This window comes from Arachis hypogaea, chromosome 10 (assembly GCF_003086295.3).
Source record: "Arachis hypogaea cultivar Tifrunner chromosome 10, arahy.Tifrunner.gnm2.J5K5, whole genome shotgun sequence".
NCBI classification, from domain to species: Eukaryota; Viridiplantae; Streptophyta; class Magnoliopsida; order Fabales; family Fabaceae; genus Arachis; species Arachis hypogaea.
In genome coordinates, this window is record NC_092045.1 from 106,244,205 (window position 1) to 106,256,574 (window position 12,370).

A 12,370-nucleotide genomic window follows, 5' to 3' on the forward strand; every position below is an offset into this window, starting at 1 on the left:
TTTTTTTCATCTTTTTAGTCACCAAAAATTCACCAAAATCTTTATTTGGAATTCTAAAAAATCACATCTAAATCAATTTGATTTGTAAAAGATACCAATGCAGTATCGTTAGTCAAGGTGATCTTTTCGTTAATTTTCCCTTGACGTATCACTTATAACTGTTAATGTGTGAGAGAAAGTTTTTCACATGTTAGGTTTATAACGTGTCATGTGAGTATGTGACTCTTAACAATATGTTAGCAGAAAATTATCGAAAAAAATCAATTTGACTTGTATTGATATTTTTTAAGGATCAAATTCATTAAATTTTTAGAGACCAAATTCAACGTTAGCTTTATTTTTTCTTTTTCAAGAACTATGATAAATTGAATAAATTCTGTAAGCAACAGTAATTTTCAAAAGAGAAGTCAAAACTCAAAAGTATGGCAAAAACCAAAGCTTTTGTGGGCTTTTAAGGAGTGGACCAAATTGATGACGCTTTCTGTAGCCCCAAGTATCAATTTTTTTCTTTTCATTTGTTTTAGGCCTACCACCTCTTAGGTGACCAAATCTTAAGAGAGGCTTCAGAAGACCATTGAAAGTTAATGACCGAAAACTCTTTGAGAGGCTATTAGGCCTCACAAAAAAAATGGAAGTTTTTGGTGTTTGGGGGGGGGGGGGGTGTTCAGGAAGTAAGAAACTAAGAAAGGTTCATGACCGAAAAAAAAAGGTCGAAAGTTGTACAAGAAAAAAAAAGGAAACTAAGAAAGGTATATCATTTTTAAATTCTTAAGTGTTTAAACTCCCAAATCAGAAAAGCAAACAATTAAGGGGAAAAAATAACCATTTTTTTATGGAAAAAATATTGGTATGGTGCAATAAAATGGGTATAGGGAAAAAAATTTTACTGCTATCGTATCAGTCCAAAACGCAACCTACGTTTTACTCTTTTTTTAAAAATTTTTTTATGGGCAAATTAAACAAACTCAACCTGCATTTTAGTTTTTATAAAAGTTTTGCAAAAAAAATTTTATTTCGTTTCAGTCCAAACGCAGCCTGCGTTTAGTGGATGGGGTAAGACTTCATGTTGTTTTTAAACAACAAAACGCAGCTTGCATTTTTGGTTGTATCAGCTTTTTGTTTTTGGAGAAACAAAACGCAGGTTGCGTTTTTATCGTGTCTGAAATATTTTTTCGAAAGTTTAAAAACGTAGGTTACGTTTTGTTTTAAAAAATATTTTAATCAAGGGTCTTGCCTATGAATACGAAGCAGATTCATTCGGAGGCCTCACTTCACCTCACTTCTACTCCTGCTATTCTTCTTTCTTGCACATATGTGTTATAGTTCTGAATTTTTTTGGCAGTTAGTTGTGTCAAAAAATTCGAGTTAAGTGAGGTTGAAGTTATGGAAGGTATTATCAACTTGCGAGTGTATTATGGCGGTGAAACTATATCAAGCACACACGAAGGAGTGATTTTTATTTGTGAATGTCCGTTGTAATTTGCTATTCCATGCACTGATGCACCATGAGTTTTGTAGAGTTGCAAAATGGTCTTTGTGATAACATACAGAGTCACATTTTGAAAAGGGTGAGCAAAATTTTATATAGTAATTCTGTACAAGTATTTGGTGGACTGATACAGTTTCAAATAATGTCCATCACTGACGACGCAAGTACATCAGATGTTCTGTATTTATCAACAAACCCGATTTTACGTGCCGATAATAGCGCTGTACGTTGAATTTGAATAGCATTCCGGGTTGGACGCGGTTGGCGAGGAGGTTAATGTTAACGAGTTCGGGGATATATTTTGGGAAGAAGATAACAACGACAGCAAAGAGGAGTTCGAAGCCAACTATGAAGTTGATGATGAAAACGATGACAGAAACCTGGCGGGCAATCCAGTTGTGCAAAATGAAGCGGATTCGATTGTAAGCCGGCACCCCTTTGGTGTTCCCTCTTTTATGAGGACTTTGGATCTTGAAGTCATGCATGCCCCGGAATTTTCTGAGTATGCGAATATGGGTATGTTACCATTATTAATTCAAGTAACCATTAGTGTCTATTTTATTTGCCTTGTTTGACTGATGATGGTGCGCATGTCGTAGGTGAAGGCAACGTTACGGCGGAAGATGGTGAATTTAGTGTCAGAATGGAGTTTGGCTCTAGAAAGTCAGTGATATATGCAATCAAAAGCTAGACTATCTCTAGAGGAGTTGATTACACTGTGTATGAGTTTGAGCTGCAAAAATTCTATGCGAAATGCAAGGGTTATGGTGATGGGTGCGATTGGCTTATCCGAGCTAGCTTGATTCGAAAGAAAGGTTGTTGGGAGATTAGAAGATACAATGGCAAACACACGTGCACCATGGGTTCGATTTCACAAGATCATGCCAAGTTGGACTCAGAAACAATTGCAGATGCTATTAGGCCGTTAGTCGAAGCAGACCCGTCGATGAAGGTGAAGTCTATTATTGCAGAAGTCCAATCCAGGTCCAACTACACTGTTAGTTACCGCAAGGCTTGGTTGGCAAAGCAGAAAGCCATCGCAAAAGTTTTCGGTGATTGAAAAGTTTTTTACCAGACTCTGCCAGTATGGTTGAAGGCAATGACTGCGAAGATGCCAAAGTCTCGTGTTCAAATAAAGACGCTCCCCATTTACTATAAGTGAGGAGGTTCAAAGTGTCAAAGTTCTCCATCGTGTTTTATGGAGCTTCTATCCGTGTATAGTAGCATTCAGACACTGCAAGCCACTAGTGCAGGTTGATGGCACACACCTGTACGAAAAATATAAAGGTGCACTTCTAGTTGCTGTTGCACAAGATGAGAACCAAAACATTGTGCCCATTACATTTGTGATAGCCGAGGGTGAGACGGCAGACACGTGGGAGTTTTTTCTAACCAATTTGCGGAGATATGTTGTTACCATTGATGGCGTGGGCATTATTTTTGACCACCATAACTCTATTGACGCAGCAATAGCTCGCAGTAACGGTGCATTGTCACCACCAAGAGCGTGGCACATGTTCTGCATCATACACATCGGATCCAACTTCTTAAAGAGGTTTAAAGCTCCGTATTTGCATAAACTCGTAGTTAACACAGGTATTTGATTTCGCTGTTGTGGTCTTATTCATAGTAATTTCCTGGCATTTGCTTATGATTCAATGGTTTGTCCAACAGGCTATTCTAGGACAGAACATGAGTACAACAAAAACTACCAATGGCTTAAAGAGTAGGGTGAGGTATATACTCAATGGTGCGATGAGATCGGTGTTCAGAGATGGGTGTTGGCATTCGACGGGGGTCATCGTTGGAGACATGATGACAAACTTGGTAGAGTGCATAAATTCTGTCCTGAATGGTGCACGCAATCTCCCTATGACTGCCATTGTTAGGTCTACTTTCTATCGGCTAAATGAATTGTTTACCCGGAAGAGCGCCGAGGCTCATGAGCGTGTCCGCAATGAATTCACGTATTCAAAATTTGCTACCAAACGAGTTGAAGAAAGCTTTCGACGTGCAGGAAATATTGTCATCAATCGGATCGACAGGCGCAACGAGATGTTTGAGGTTCACGAAATGCAAGATAGTTCTATTTACACTGTCAACCTTGCACAATGACACTGCGACTTTGGCCATTTCCAGGTCGAGCGACTCCCATGTTGCCACGTTCTTGCATGTTGCACTAACCGGCATCTTGATTGGCAAGTATATGTGCATGACGTGTACAAGATGTCTGAAATTTGCAAGGTGTACAGAGGCGAGTTTGTTTCGATGGGTGACCCATCTACGTGGGATAGATATGAAGGAGCTAAGGTGATCCACAATTGGACATTGAGGCGCACGACAAAAGGAAGACCGAAGTCAACCCGCTACTTGAATGAGATGGATTCGTGAGACATGCATGGTCCTCGCCGGTATACTATGTGTGGATGGAAGGGACATAGCCGTAGCCGATGTCCTCAGTGCGCTGGTCCAAGTTTCACTGGAGGTCAATAGTGGTTGCTCTTTTATGTAACTTTTTATGTAACTTCATTATCTATTTTAGATTAGTGTGTATGCTTTCTATGTTATTGCATAGTTTAGTTATGTATGCGTTAAATAATGAATAATAAATAAATATGTAGATTAAAAGTGCAACAGGTTAATCTTAAACAGAGTTATACGAGAACAAAGCCAAGTATAGAATAAGAATACGAGTACAAATCATTCTACAACACTGAAAACGAAGCTAAACTCAAAGAGTACAACATAAACTACAATGATCTACTTCCTCGGTGCCTTCTTCAAAAACAACGAAGGCACGTATTTATCTGGTGGCGCAATCTGTGTCTGTAATTATAAGGATGACCCTGAGACACTCCATGGTCCATTCCACCGCCACCATCAGAAGACATTAGGCCAACTCGCACCACCAGTGTCGTACAAACTGGAATCACTCATCCCTGAGCACTCGCTCCACCATATTCATACCAGTGCTGAACGTCATGTCCCAACTGTCCCTCTTCCTGCAGTGGGTATTCATTCAAATCAAACAACTCTGTGCGAGGTGGTGCGGAGGGACGGGGATGATCTACATGGCCCGTTGATCAATCCATGTCGAAGTCACTTAAATGACCTAATGTGGCGCGACGACCAACTGACTGATGAGAAGCAGTAGGCGCATGCAGCTCTGGAAATGGATGATCTGTATCTCTTAGGGGGAGAGATACCTGAAACCCTTGGTCATAGGCCGGTGCCTGGAATTTCTGCTCATCAGGGGGATTCTGCTCCTGAGGTCCAGCTGGTTCTTCCTGTTGTTCCTGTGGTTCATTCACGTCAGCCTCGCCACCTGCAGCTCTATCTGACAGTCACAGGTGACCCCCACACTACTATGTATACCAGTCGTAGTATCCTCTCTCCCCAATCATGGTTCTGTGGACCCATCAACCGCCTGCAATGATCACGACCAAGGTCGAATGCCGGTCCTGGTGAAAGTTGTTGTAGACCGAACTATCGTCTAACTCGGTCTGTCGAGTGCCACTCTACACACTCGAATGACAGTAATGATGAATGTGTGGAGCACATAAACAAATGGACAGCGAGGTCACCTGGAACCCCCACTCCCATATACGACCGCCATATAAATTGCACATAAGTACCCACGATGCCGATAAGTAAAATTATTATTCTAAATAAGCAGCTTAAGATAAATTGTTAAAACTTACATCGTCGACTCCCATGTCATCGAGTCCTCGCCTAAAATGTGCAGTAGGCTTCCGTATGTATCTTGTATTCCGGCCCCAATGACTCCACCTAAACAAAATTAAAGCAATTGCAATAAGAACAACAACAGCAATAATAATAATAATAATAATAATATTAACAACAACAACAACAACAATAATAAAAACAGCTAAAAAGAATACCGTCGCGCAAGTGGAACCCCAACATCGACGAGGTGATCGCGGGGAATAGGCGCCAGGAACGGCATACGCTCCCATGCCCACACAAATAGTAGTATGAGTGGCCCATCCATCTCTTTACAGTTGAATCGGGATGCACGATACAACGATCTGTATAAGTGTGCTAGACTGGCTGCTCCCCAACTGTATCCTAAAATCCAGTGAAAATTCTGAAGTAGAGGCAGAAACTTTAAGTTCAATGAAGTGGTCGACTTATCCGAAAACACAACCATTCCGAGCATGTAGAAAATGTGAGTTCGGACATACCGCTCAACAGACTCCTGCGTATCACACGGCTAGATGTCTTTGCACCACCGGACCCATGCCATATTAACCTTACCCAATACGTGATCTTGCGGACCAGACTCCTGACCAAAACATGCTAGCATTTCTCTACCAAAAACTGGTGACTGCTATCTGATCTACCCGTAACAGGCTCTCCATTAACCGGGAGGCCAAGAATATAAGTCACATCTTCTAGCATCACTGTCACTTCACCGACTAGAAGATGAAATGTGTGGGTTTCTGGCCTCCATCGTTCCACCAAGGCACTCAGGAGTGCCGAATGGCCTCTCATTTCGTCTACTCACGAAACGTGTTGAAACCCAGTAAGTACTAGTAATGTTGCAGCTACCTCGTTAAAAGTCTTTGACGGATCTAATTTTTTGGGCAACAAATTTCTAATAACCTGCAAAAAAGAATATAATAATTAAAATAATCACAACGACGTTACTCATGGTAGTAATTATTATAACAAGGTTACTAATAATACTAATAACAATAATAATTACAATATAATAACGATATAATAATAATAATAATAACAACAATAATGCAAGTAATAATAATAATAATGACGTTACTCATGATAACAATAATAATAATAATAAAATTATTAAACAGTTTTCTTTATTTTAATTAACTATACAGTATTATATTATTATTATTATCGTAAGAGCTAATAATAAATTATTATGAATTAATAAAAATATTGTTAAACAATATTTTTTATTTTAATTTATTACACAGAAATGTTAATCATATAAAAATTAATACTAAATTATTAAAAATAATAAAAAATTTCTAAACAGTATCATTATTATAATTTAGGGCAAAAAATATATATAAGCCAAGGGTAGCCAGATATTATGTGAATCCGCTAAGTTAAAAATTGATTCATCAATCAACCAAAGCACTTCTCTATACAATTCGAACTAGCTTAGTTCGAATTGCATTTGTATATAATTCGAACCGAATCAACTCGAATTACTTGGCAAAATTCAACTAATTTCAACCAGGTTGGTTCGAACTCAAAACATACATAATTCGAACTAGATGAGTTCAAATTATATAGTGGAAGATTTCCAAAGTAATTCTAACCAAGTAGGTTCGAATTAGTAATTAATAATTCGAACCAGGCTGGTTCGAATTAGTTAGGACCAAACCGTATATATATGGTGTGAACGTAAGTTGCTCTCATTAGAGGGATAAGATGGCTACTGAGGAGAGTTTCGTAGTGTTGGTTCACCCAAGAGGATCCATTAAGAGGAAAACTCGTTCCGGTGTGAAGTTCACTGATAAGGATCCTCTATGTATGATCGTCAGGCCTACGACGAGGTATGAGGACCTTGTTAGCTCTGTACTGCTGAAACTTGGTCTCGAAGGTGTGAAACAGGTTAAGAAGTTTTTCTACCGCATTCCAATCACGGTGTTCCAAGAAACCGTTAAGTATGATTGTTTCACGATCGGGAGTGATGAGGACTTACAGGTCATGTTCCATTGTCGCCGGCAGTTTCCAGAGGTGAGGACACCAGAACTGTTGGCAAAATTAGTTGACGTGGTATCCAGTTCGGGGGGTTCGAACCGGAATACCACCACTTTAGCCACGGTAGCCGGTTCTAGCTCCAGACCTGCCGTTGCTTCTTCCTCCGTCCCTGCGTACGAGCCACCCGTCCAACCTGTTGCCTCCCCTTCGTTCGCTGTTGATCTCAACGGCAGTGTAGGCGATGAGGTCGGAACAGGGGAATTTCCGTGAACCTCTTTACAGTGTGCTGCACCGGCTGGGGTTGGAGATGAATTTTTGGATGATCCAGAGGACGATGATGTCGAGTCGGATATGATTGCTGATGACAGTGGCGATGATGTCGGAGCAAGTGAGCCTGCTGGGGCGGGCGGTGGTTCTAGCTCTGGCACACAGCAGTACCCTCCATATTTTTTCTCTTTGGACTTTGATGCCATGAGGCAGGAGGTGGTTCCTGGGCAGCCGGCTGGATTTGGCGCTAGAGATAGTGAAGGGTCTGCAGGTCTGACAGAGTTTCAGGTTGGTCAGCAATTTCAGGATAAAGATGAGGCCCTGTTAAGTGTGAAGACTTACAGCATCCGTCGAGGGATACAGTACAAGGTCGTGGAGTCTGACTATCGCCGGTATGTGGGTAAGTGTTCTGAGTTCGGGAATGGGTGCACATGGTTGATTCGCCTGAGTCTCTGATAGCGCAAGGGCCTTTGGGAAGTCAAACGCTACAACGGACCGCATATGTGTCTCACCACCTCCATATCCAGCGACCACAGGAGTTTAGATTACCATGTGATATCGGCATTTATTATGCCAATGGTTAGGGATGATGCATCCGTCAGCATCAAGGTGCTCCTAAATGCCACCGCCGCACACTTTGGGTTTAGGCCGACGTACAGGAGGGTCTGGTTGGCCAAGCAGAAGGCTGTTGCCCTCATCTATGGTGACTGGAATGAGTTGTACAACGAGCTCCCAATGTGGGTGTTAGGATTCCAGTTGACGATGCTTGGTACTGTTGGAGTCCTTAGGACGAGTCCTGTTCGTGTAGGTGCACAGCTAGACGAGTCTCAAGCTTATTTTCATAGACTATTCTGGACGTTTCCACCGTGTATTGAGGCATTCCGTCATTGCAAGCCCCTAGTTAGTATTGACGGCACCCATCTCTATGGCAAGTATGGGGAACGTTGCTTGTCGCGATTGCACAGGACGGGAACTCCAACATACTCCCTGTGGCATTCGCATTAGTCGAGGGTGAGAATGCTGAGTCGTGGGCCTTCTTTTTCTCCCACCTGCGTGAGCATGTGACACCGCAGCCTGGTCTGCTGGTTATATTGGACAGGCATAACGGCATCAAGGCCGCGCTTGAGGCTCCTGACGGAGGATGGTTACCTCCGTCTGCATACCGCGCATTCTGCATTCGACATGTAGCGGCAAATTTCGCCCTAACCTTCAAGGGCAAAGACGCAAGGAGGCTACTTGTGAATGCGGCGTACGCTAAGACCGAGGTCGAGTTCCATTACTGGTTTGATATTCTGAGGGTCTGATGACCCGGCAATGTGTGAATGGGTGAACCGGATTGAGTATTCATTATGGACACAGCATTGTGATGAGGGGCGTAGATTCGGACACATGACTAAGAATATCTCTGAGTGTATGAACTCAATCCTCAAGGGTGTCAGAAACTTTCCTGTGTGCTCGCTAGTGAAGGCAACATACGGAAGGTTGGCCGAATTATTTGTTCGCAAAAGGAGAGAAGCTGAGGCGTAGCAGGGAACCGGACAACAATTTAGTCAGCACTTGGTGAAGTGTATAGAGGCCAACTTGAAGACGGCTAGGTGCTTCACGGTGACTTTGTATGACAGGGATAACTCCGAGTTCACCGTCGCAGAGACGACTCTTACTGATTCTTTCTCATTGGGTAGCTATAGAGTCTCGCTTGCATCTCAGACATGTGACTGCGGATACTTCCAGGCACTTCATTTCCCGTGTCCCCACGCACTGGCATGCTGTGCCTACTCATGGCTTACATGGGAGCCTTACGTCCACCAGCTGTATCGTCTTAATTCGGTCTTCAGTGTGTATCGGATGGGTTTCACACCTCCCATTTCGGAGGGTTTCTGGCCACCATATGACGGGCCGACTGTCATCCCAGTCCCGAATAAGAGGCGTGCAAGAGAGGGTCGTCCGACGTCCACTCGGATACGGACCAATATGGACGAGGCAGACCCGAACCGGCCAAAGAGATGTGGGCTTTGTCGGCAACCCGGCCACACACGTCGGAGTTGCCCACAGCTCCGAGGAGCAGAGCACACACGGGGACATGATTAGGTGTATTGCTAGCTTTGGTACTTTTGTTATTTCAATTTCGCGTTTAGATTCCAGTATTATCGGTTTTCTTACTTGTAGTTGGTAAGTGATAAAATTTGTTACTTGTTAGTGCGATGTACTGTGAATGGGATCATAATTGATGAATATGTTTTGTTTCCGGAGTTTTAAACGAAATGTATTTTGAATGCACACCGGAATAACAAACTCTACGAGTTAAATTAAGACATGAGGCAGAAACTATGCTAGTAACAGAAATTAGTATGGAACGAATTGTGAGTAATTCGAACAACCTGGTTCGAATTACTTTTTGATGCAATTTGACAGTAATTCGAACCAACTCGGTTCGAATTACTTGGGGAGTGGTTCACGTATGTAATTCGAACCAAACTAGTTCGAATTATGCTAGTTGTAGTTCGAACCAAGTTGGTTCGATTTATTTGTTATTGTAGTTTAAACCAAGGTAGTTCAAATTACATAATAATGTGCTTTGACTGATTCGTGAAGCAATTTTCATTTTGGCTGATTCATGTAATTTTTTTGCTCCCTTAACTTATTTCTGTTTTTTGCCCTATAATTTATTACACAATACGATTATTAACATAAAAGTTAATAATAATTTATTAAAAATAAATAAAATTTTTTATAAAATAATACAAAAAATATAAAACAATATTATTTATTATTAGAAAATAATAATAATAATTTATTATTATTGTCTTCTACAGTATTTTACAAAATTAACAACATAGATTATAACATTTTTTTCTCGAGACTTAATCCTAATATTAATAATAACAAGAACAATGTCACTAATAAAAACAATAATAACAATAACAATAATAATAATAATAATAATGATTAGTTAAAATATAAATATATAAAATAAAAATAAATATATTTATTTATTAATCATAAAATAAAAAAAATTTACCCATTGAAAACGATCCGGATATTTAATAATGTGTTCTTCTGATTTGGTAAAATTACGAACCATTTTTTCTTCCTTCACCATATACTTTTTCTTCAACCACACTTGCTTCACTCTTGCTTCTTCACTCTCGTTTCACTCTTCTACGATAAAGCTTTTTCGCCCTTGCTTCTCCTGTGTTTTGATTTTGGTTTTTATAAGCTGAATTCACCACTCTCCATGACACATATCATACAGTTTGGGAGGCTGCCAAACACTGTGCTTTGCTCTGCACGGCTGATAAACGCAACCTGCGTTTTGGCTTCTCCAATGCTAGTCAACAACTGCTCCTGTGTGCATATGAGAGACACCGAGACACGTTTCGCAGGCTACATTTTGCAGCATGTTAGCATGTTACATTTTGTTAGTCTTCGTCTCACCTAAAACGTAACTTGCGTTTTGTAATTTCTACGTTAACAACTTTACATTTGTGCATAACACGCTATATATCAATTTATCAGAATTTTACCATTTTTATATCTATTTCTAAATTAATTTCTGAAAAATGAACCCATGACAAAAAAAAAAAAATTTGAAACTCGGTTGTATAATTTTTTGTTGTGACTAAACTCGATTGTATAATTTGAAATAGATCAAAGATTTTTACAATTTTTTTTCACCCAGTATATATATCGGTGGCAACTATAACTAAATCTTTGTACACTGAACTTCCTAAAGGACACGAGTCTTAGTCAAAAACATTTCTCCATACTTACTATCAAATTTTGGACTATATGGAAGAGTGCTAGCGAGAGAGGTGTGGGTACATGATATGTCTTTTAATTGTATGAACAAAAACAGACTGAAGAAATAGATACAAACCACATTGACTAGGAAATAATTGCATTATGTAGTGAACAATTAGACTTAGTTATTTTGTAAGAAATTTTACTCAATTTTTAATTATTTTTATAATTAAAAATTTTATAATCAATTTTTTATATGTATTAAAAAATTTTAATTAGATTATTTTTTACTATTTTCTTAAATTTAAATATTTAATTTTTATTTAATGTATAATAAATTATAAAATATTATACAAACCTCGTGTTTTTATATTAAGGGTTTTTTTTTGCCTCAAATATATAACAAGTAACCAAATTTTCATTCACAATCATTCACAACTAATTTTTTAAATAATATTATTTGAGACTATCATATAAATTTTCTTGGCAGTCTAGTTTCAACTGGATTTTTTTATATTTAAATAAATTAAATATATTGTTTATCAAAATCTATAATGACTTAAGGCACATATATCTCGAATATTTAATCTTTTAAATATAATTCTACAAAAATTAAATATATTCTGGGTGCACCCAACATAAATCGAACAAAATATAGGCATAATAAATTTTATGCCACTACTCTGAAATAATTAAATCTAACCATTATTAGTGTAATTTTGTGAATATTCAAAAATGCATTGTGCTTGTATAGAATACTCCATTTGAGACTTTGTGTACTCTTTGTACTTATTCGAAAAAGTAAAAAACATTTGAAGAAGGGCTAGGCACCTAGGCATAGGTATCTTTGTTAAAAGGCCATGTGATTTGTATTGGAAATCTTAATGTATTTACTTATCATCAAAGTATATTCTACCAATAAATAAATACTTTTTTTCTCATTTGATTATTTTAATAATTAATTATTTGTTAAAAACTCATATATAATAATTAATTTAATAATTATTTCAGTATTTATCAAAAAAAAAATCAATAAATTATAATTCAAATGCTATAGTCTTCTCATATTTACCTAAAAATTTACAAATTTAACTCTCTCTATCTTCAATAAAAAATAAAAAAGATAAAAATAAAATGTATTTCAATCATTGTCATTAATAATTTATATCA

At 38.7% G+C, this 12,370-nt stretch overlaps 2 protein-coding genes and 1 long non-coding RNA gene across 3 annotated transcripts; 2 read left to right on the forward strand and 1 right to left on the reverse strand.

Annotated features, from left to right (window-relative positions):
* Window positions 1-671: 671 nt before the first annotated feature.
* LOC140175892 (uncharacterized) lies at window positions 672-4,124 on the forward strand. Its single transcript, XR_011866878.1, has 3 exons — window positions 672-2,005; window positions 2,089-3,085; window positions 3,164-4,124. It is a non-coding gene; the product is annotated as an uncharacterized lncRNA (long non-coding RNA).
* A 1,042-nt stretch (window positions 4,125-5,166) lies between these two features.
* On the reverse strand, window positions 5,167-6,004 carry LOC140175742 (protein MAINTENANCE OF MERISTEMS-like). Its single transcript, XM_072204290.1, has 3 exons — window positions 5,854-6,004; window positions 5,392-5,578; window positions 5,167-5,278 (listed from the first exon to the last, which is right to left on the reverse strand). Exons 1-3 carry the CDS (start codon window positions 6,002-6,004, stop codon window positions 5,167-5,169), a joined length of 450 nt encoding a protein of 149 aa, XP_072060391.1.
* A 2,769-nt stretch (window positions 6,005-8,773) lies between these two features.
* Window positions 8,774-9,547, forward strand: LOC114924553 (uncharacterized). Its single transcript, XM_029289421.1, has 2 exons — window positions 8,774-8,940; window positions 9,082-9,547. The coding sequence occupies exons 1-2, from the start codon at window positions 8,774-8,776 to the stop codon at window positions 9,545-9,547; spliced, it is 633 nt and encodes a 210-aa protein (XP_029145254.1).
* The last annotated feature ends 2,823 nt before the right edge of the window (window positions 9,548-12,370 follow it).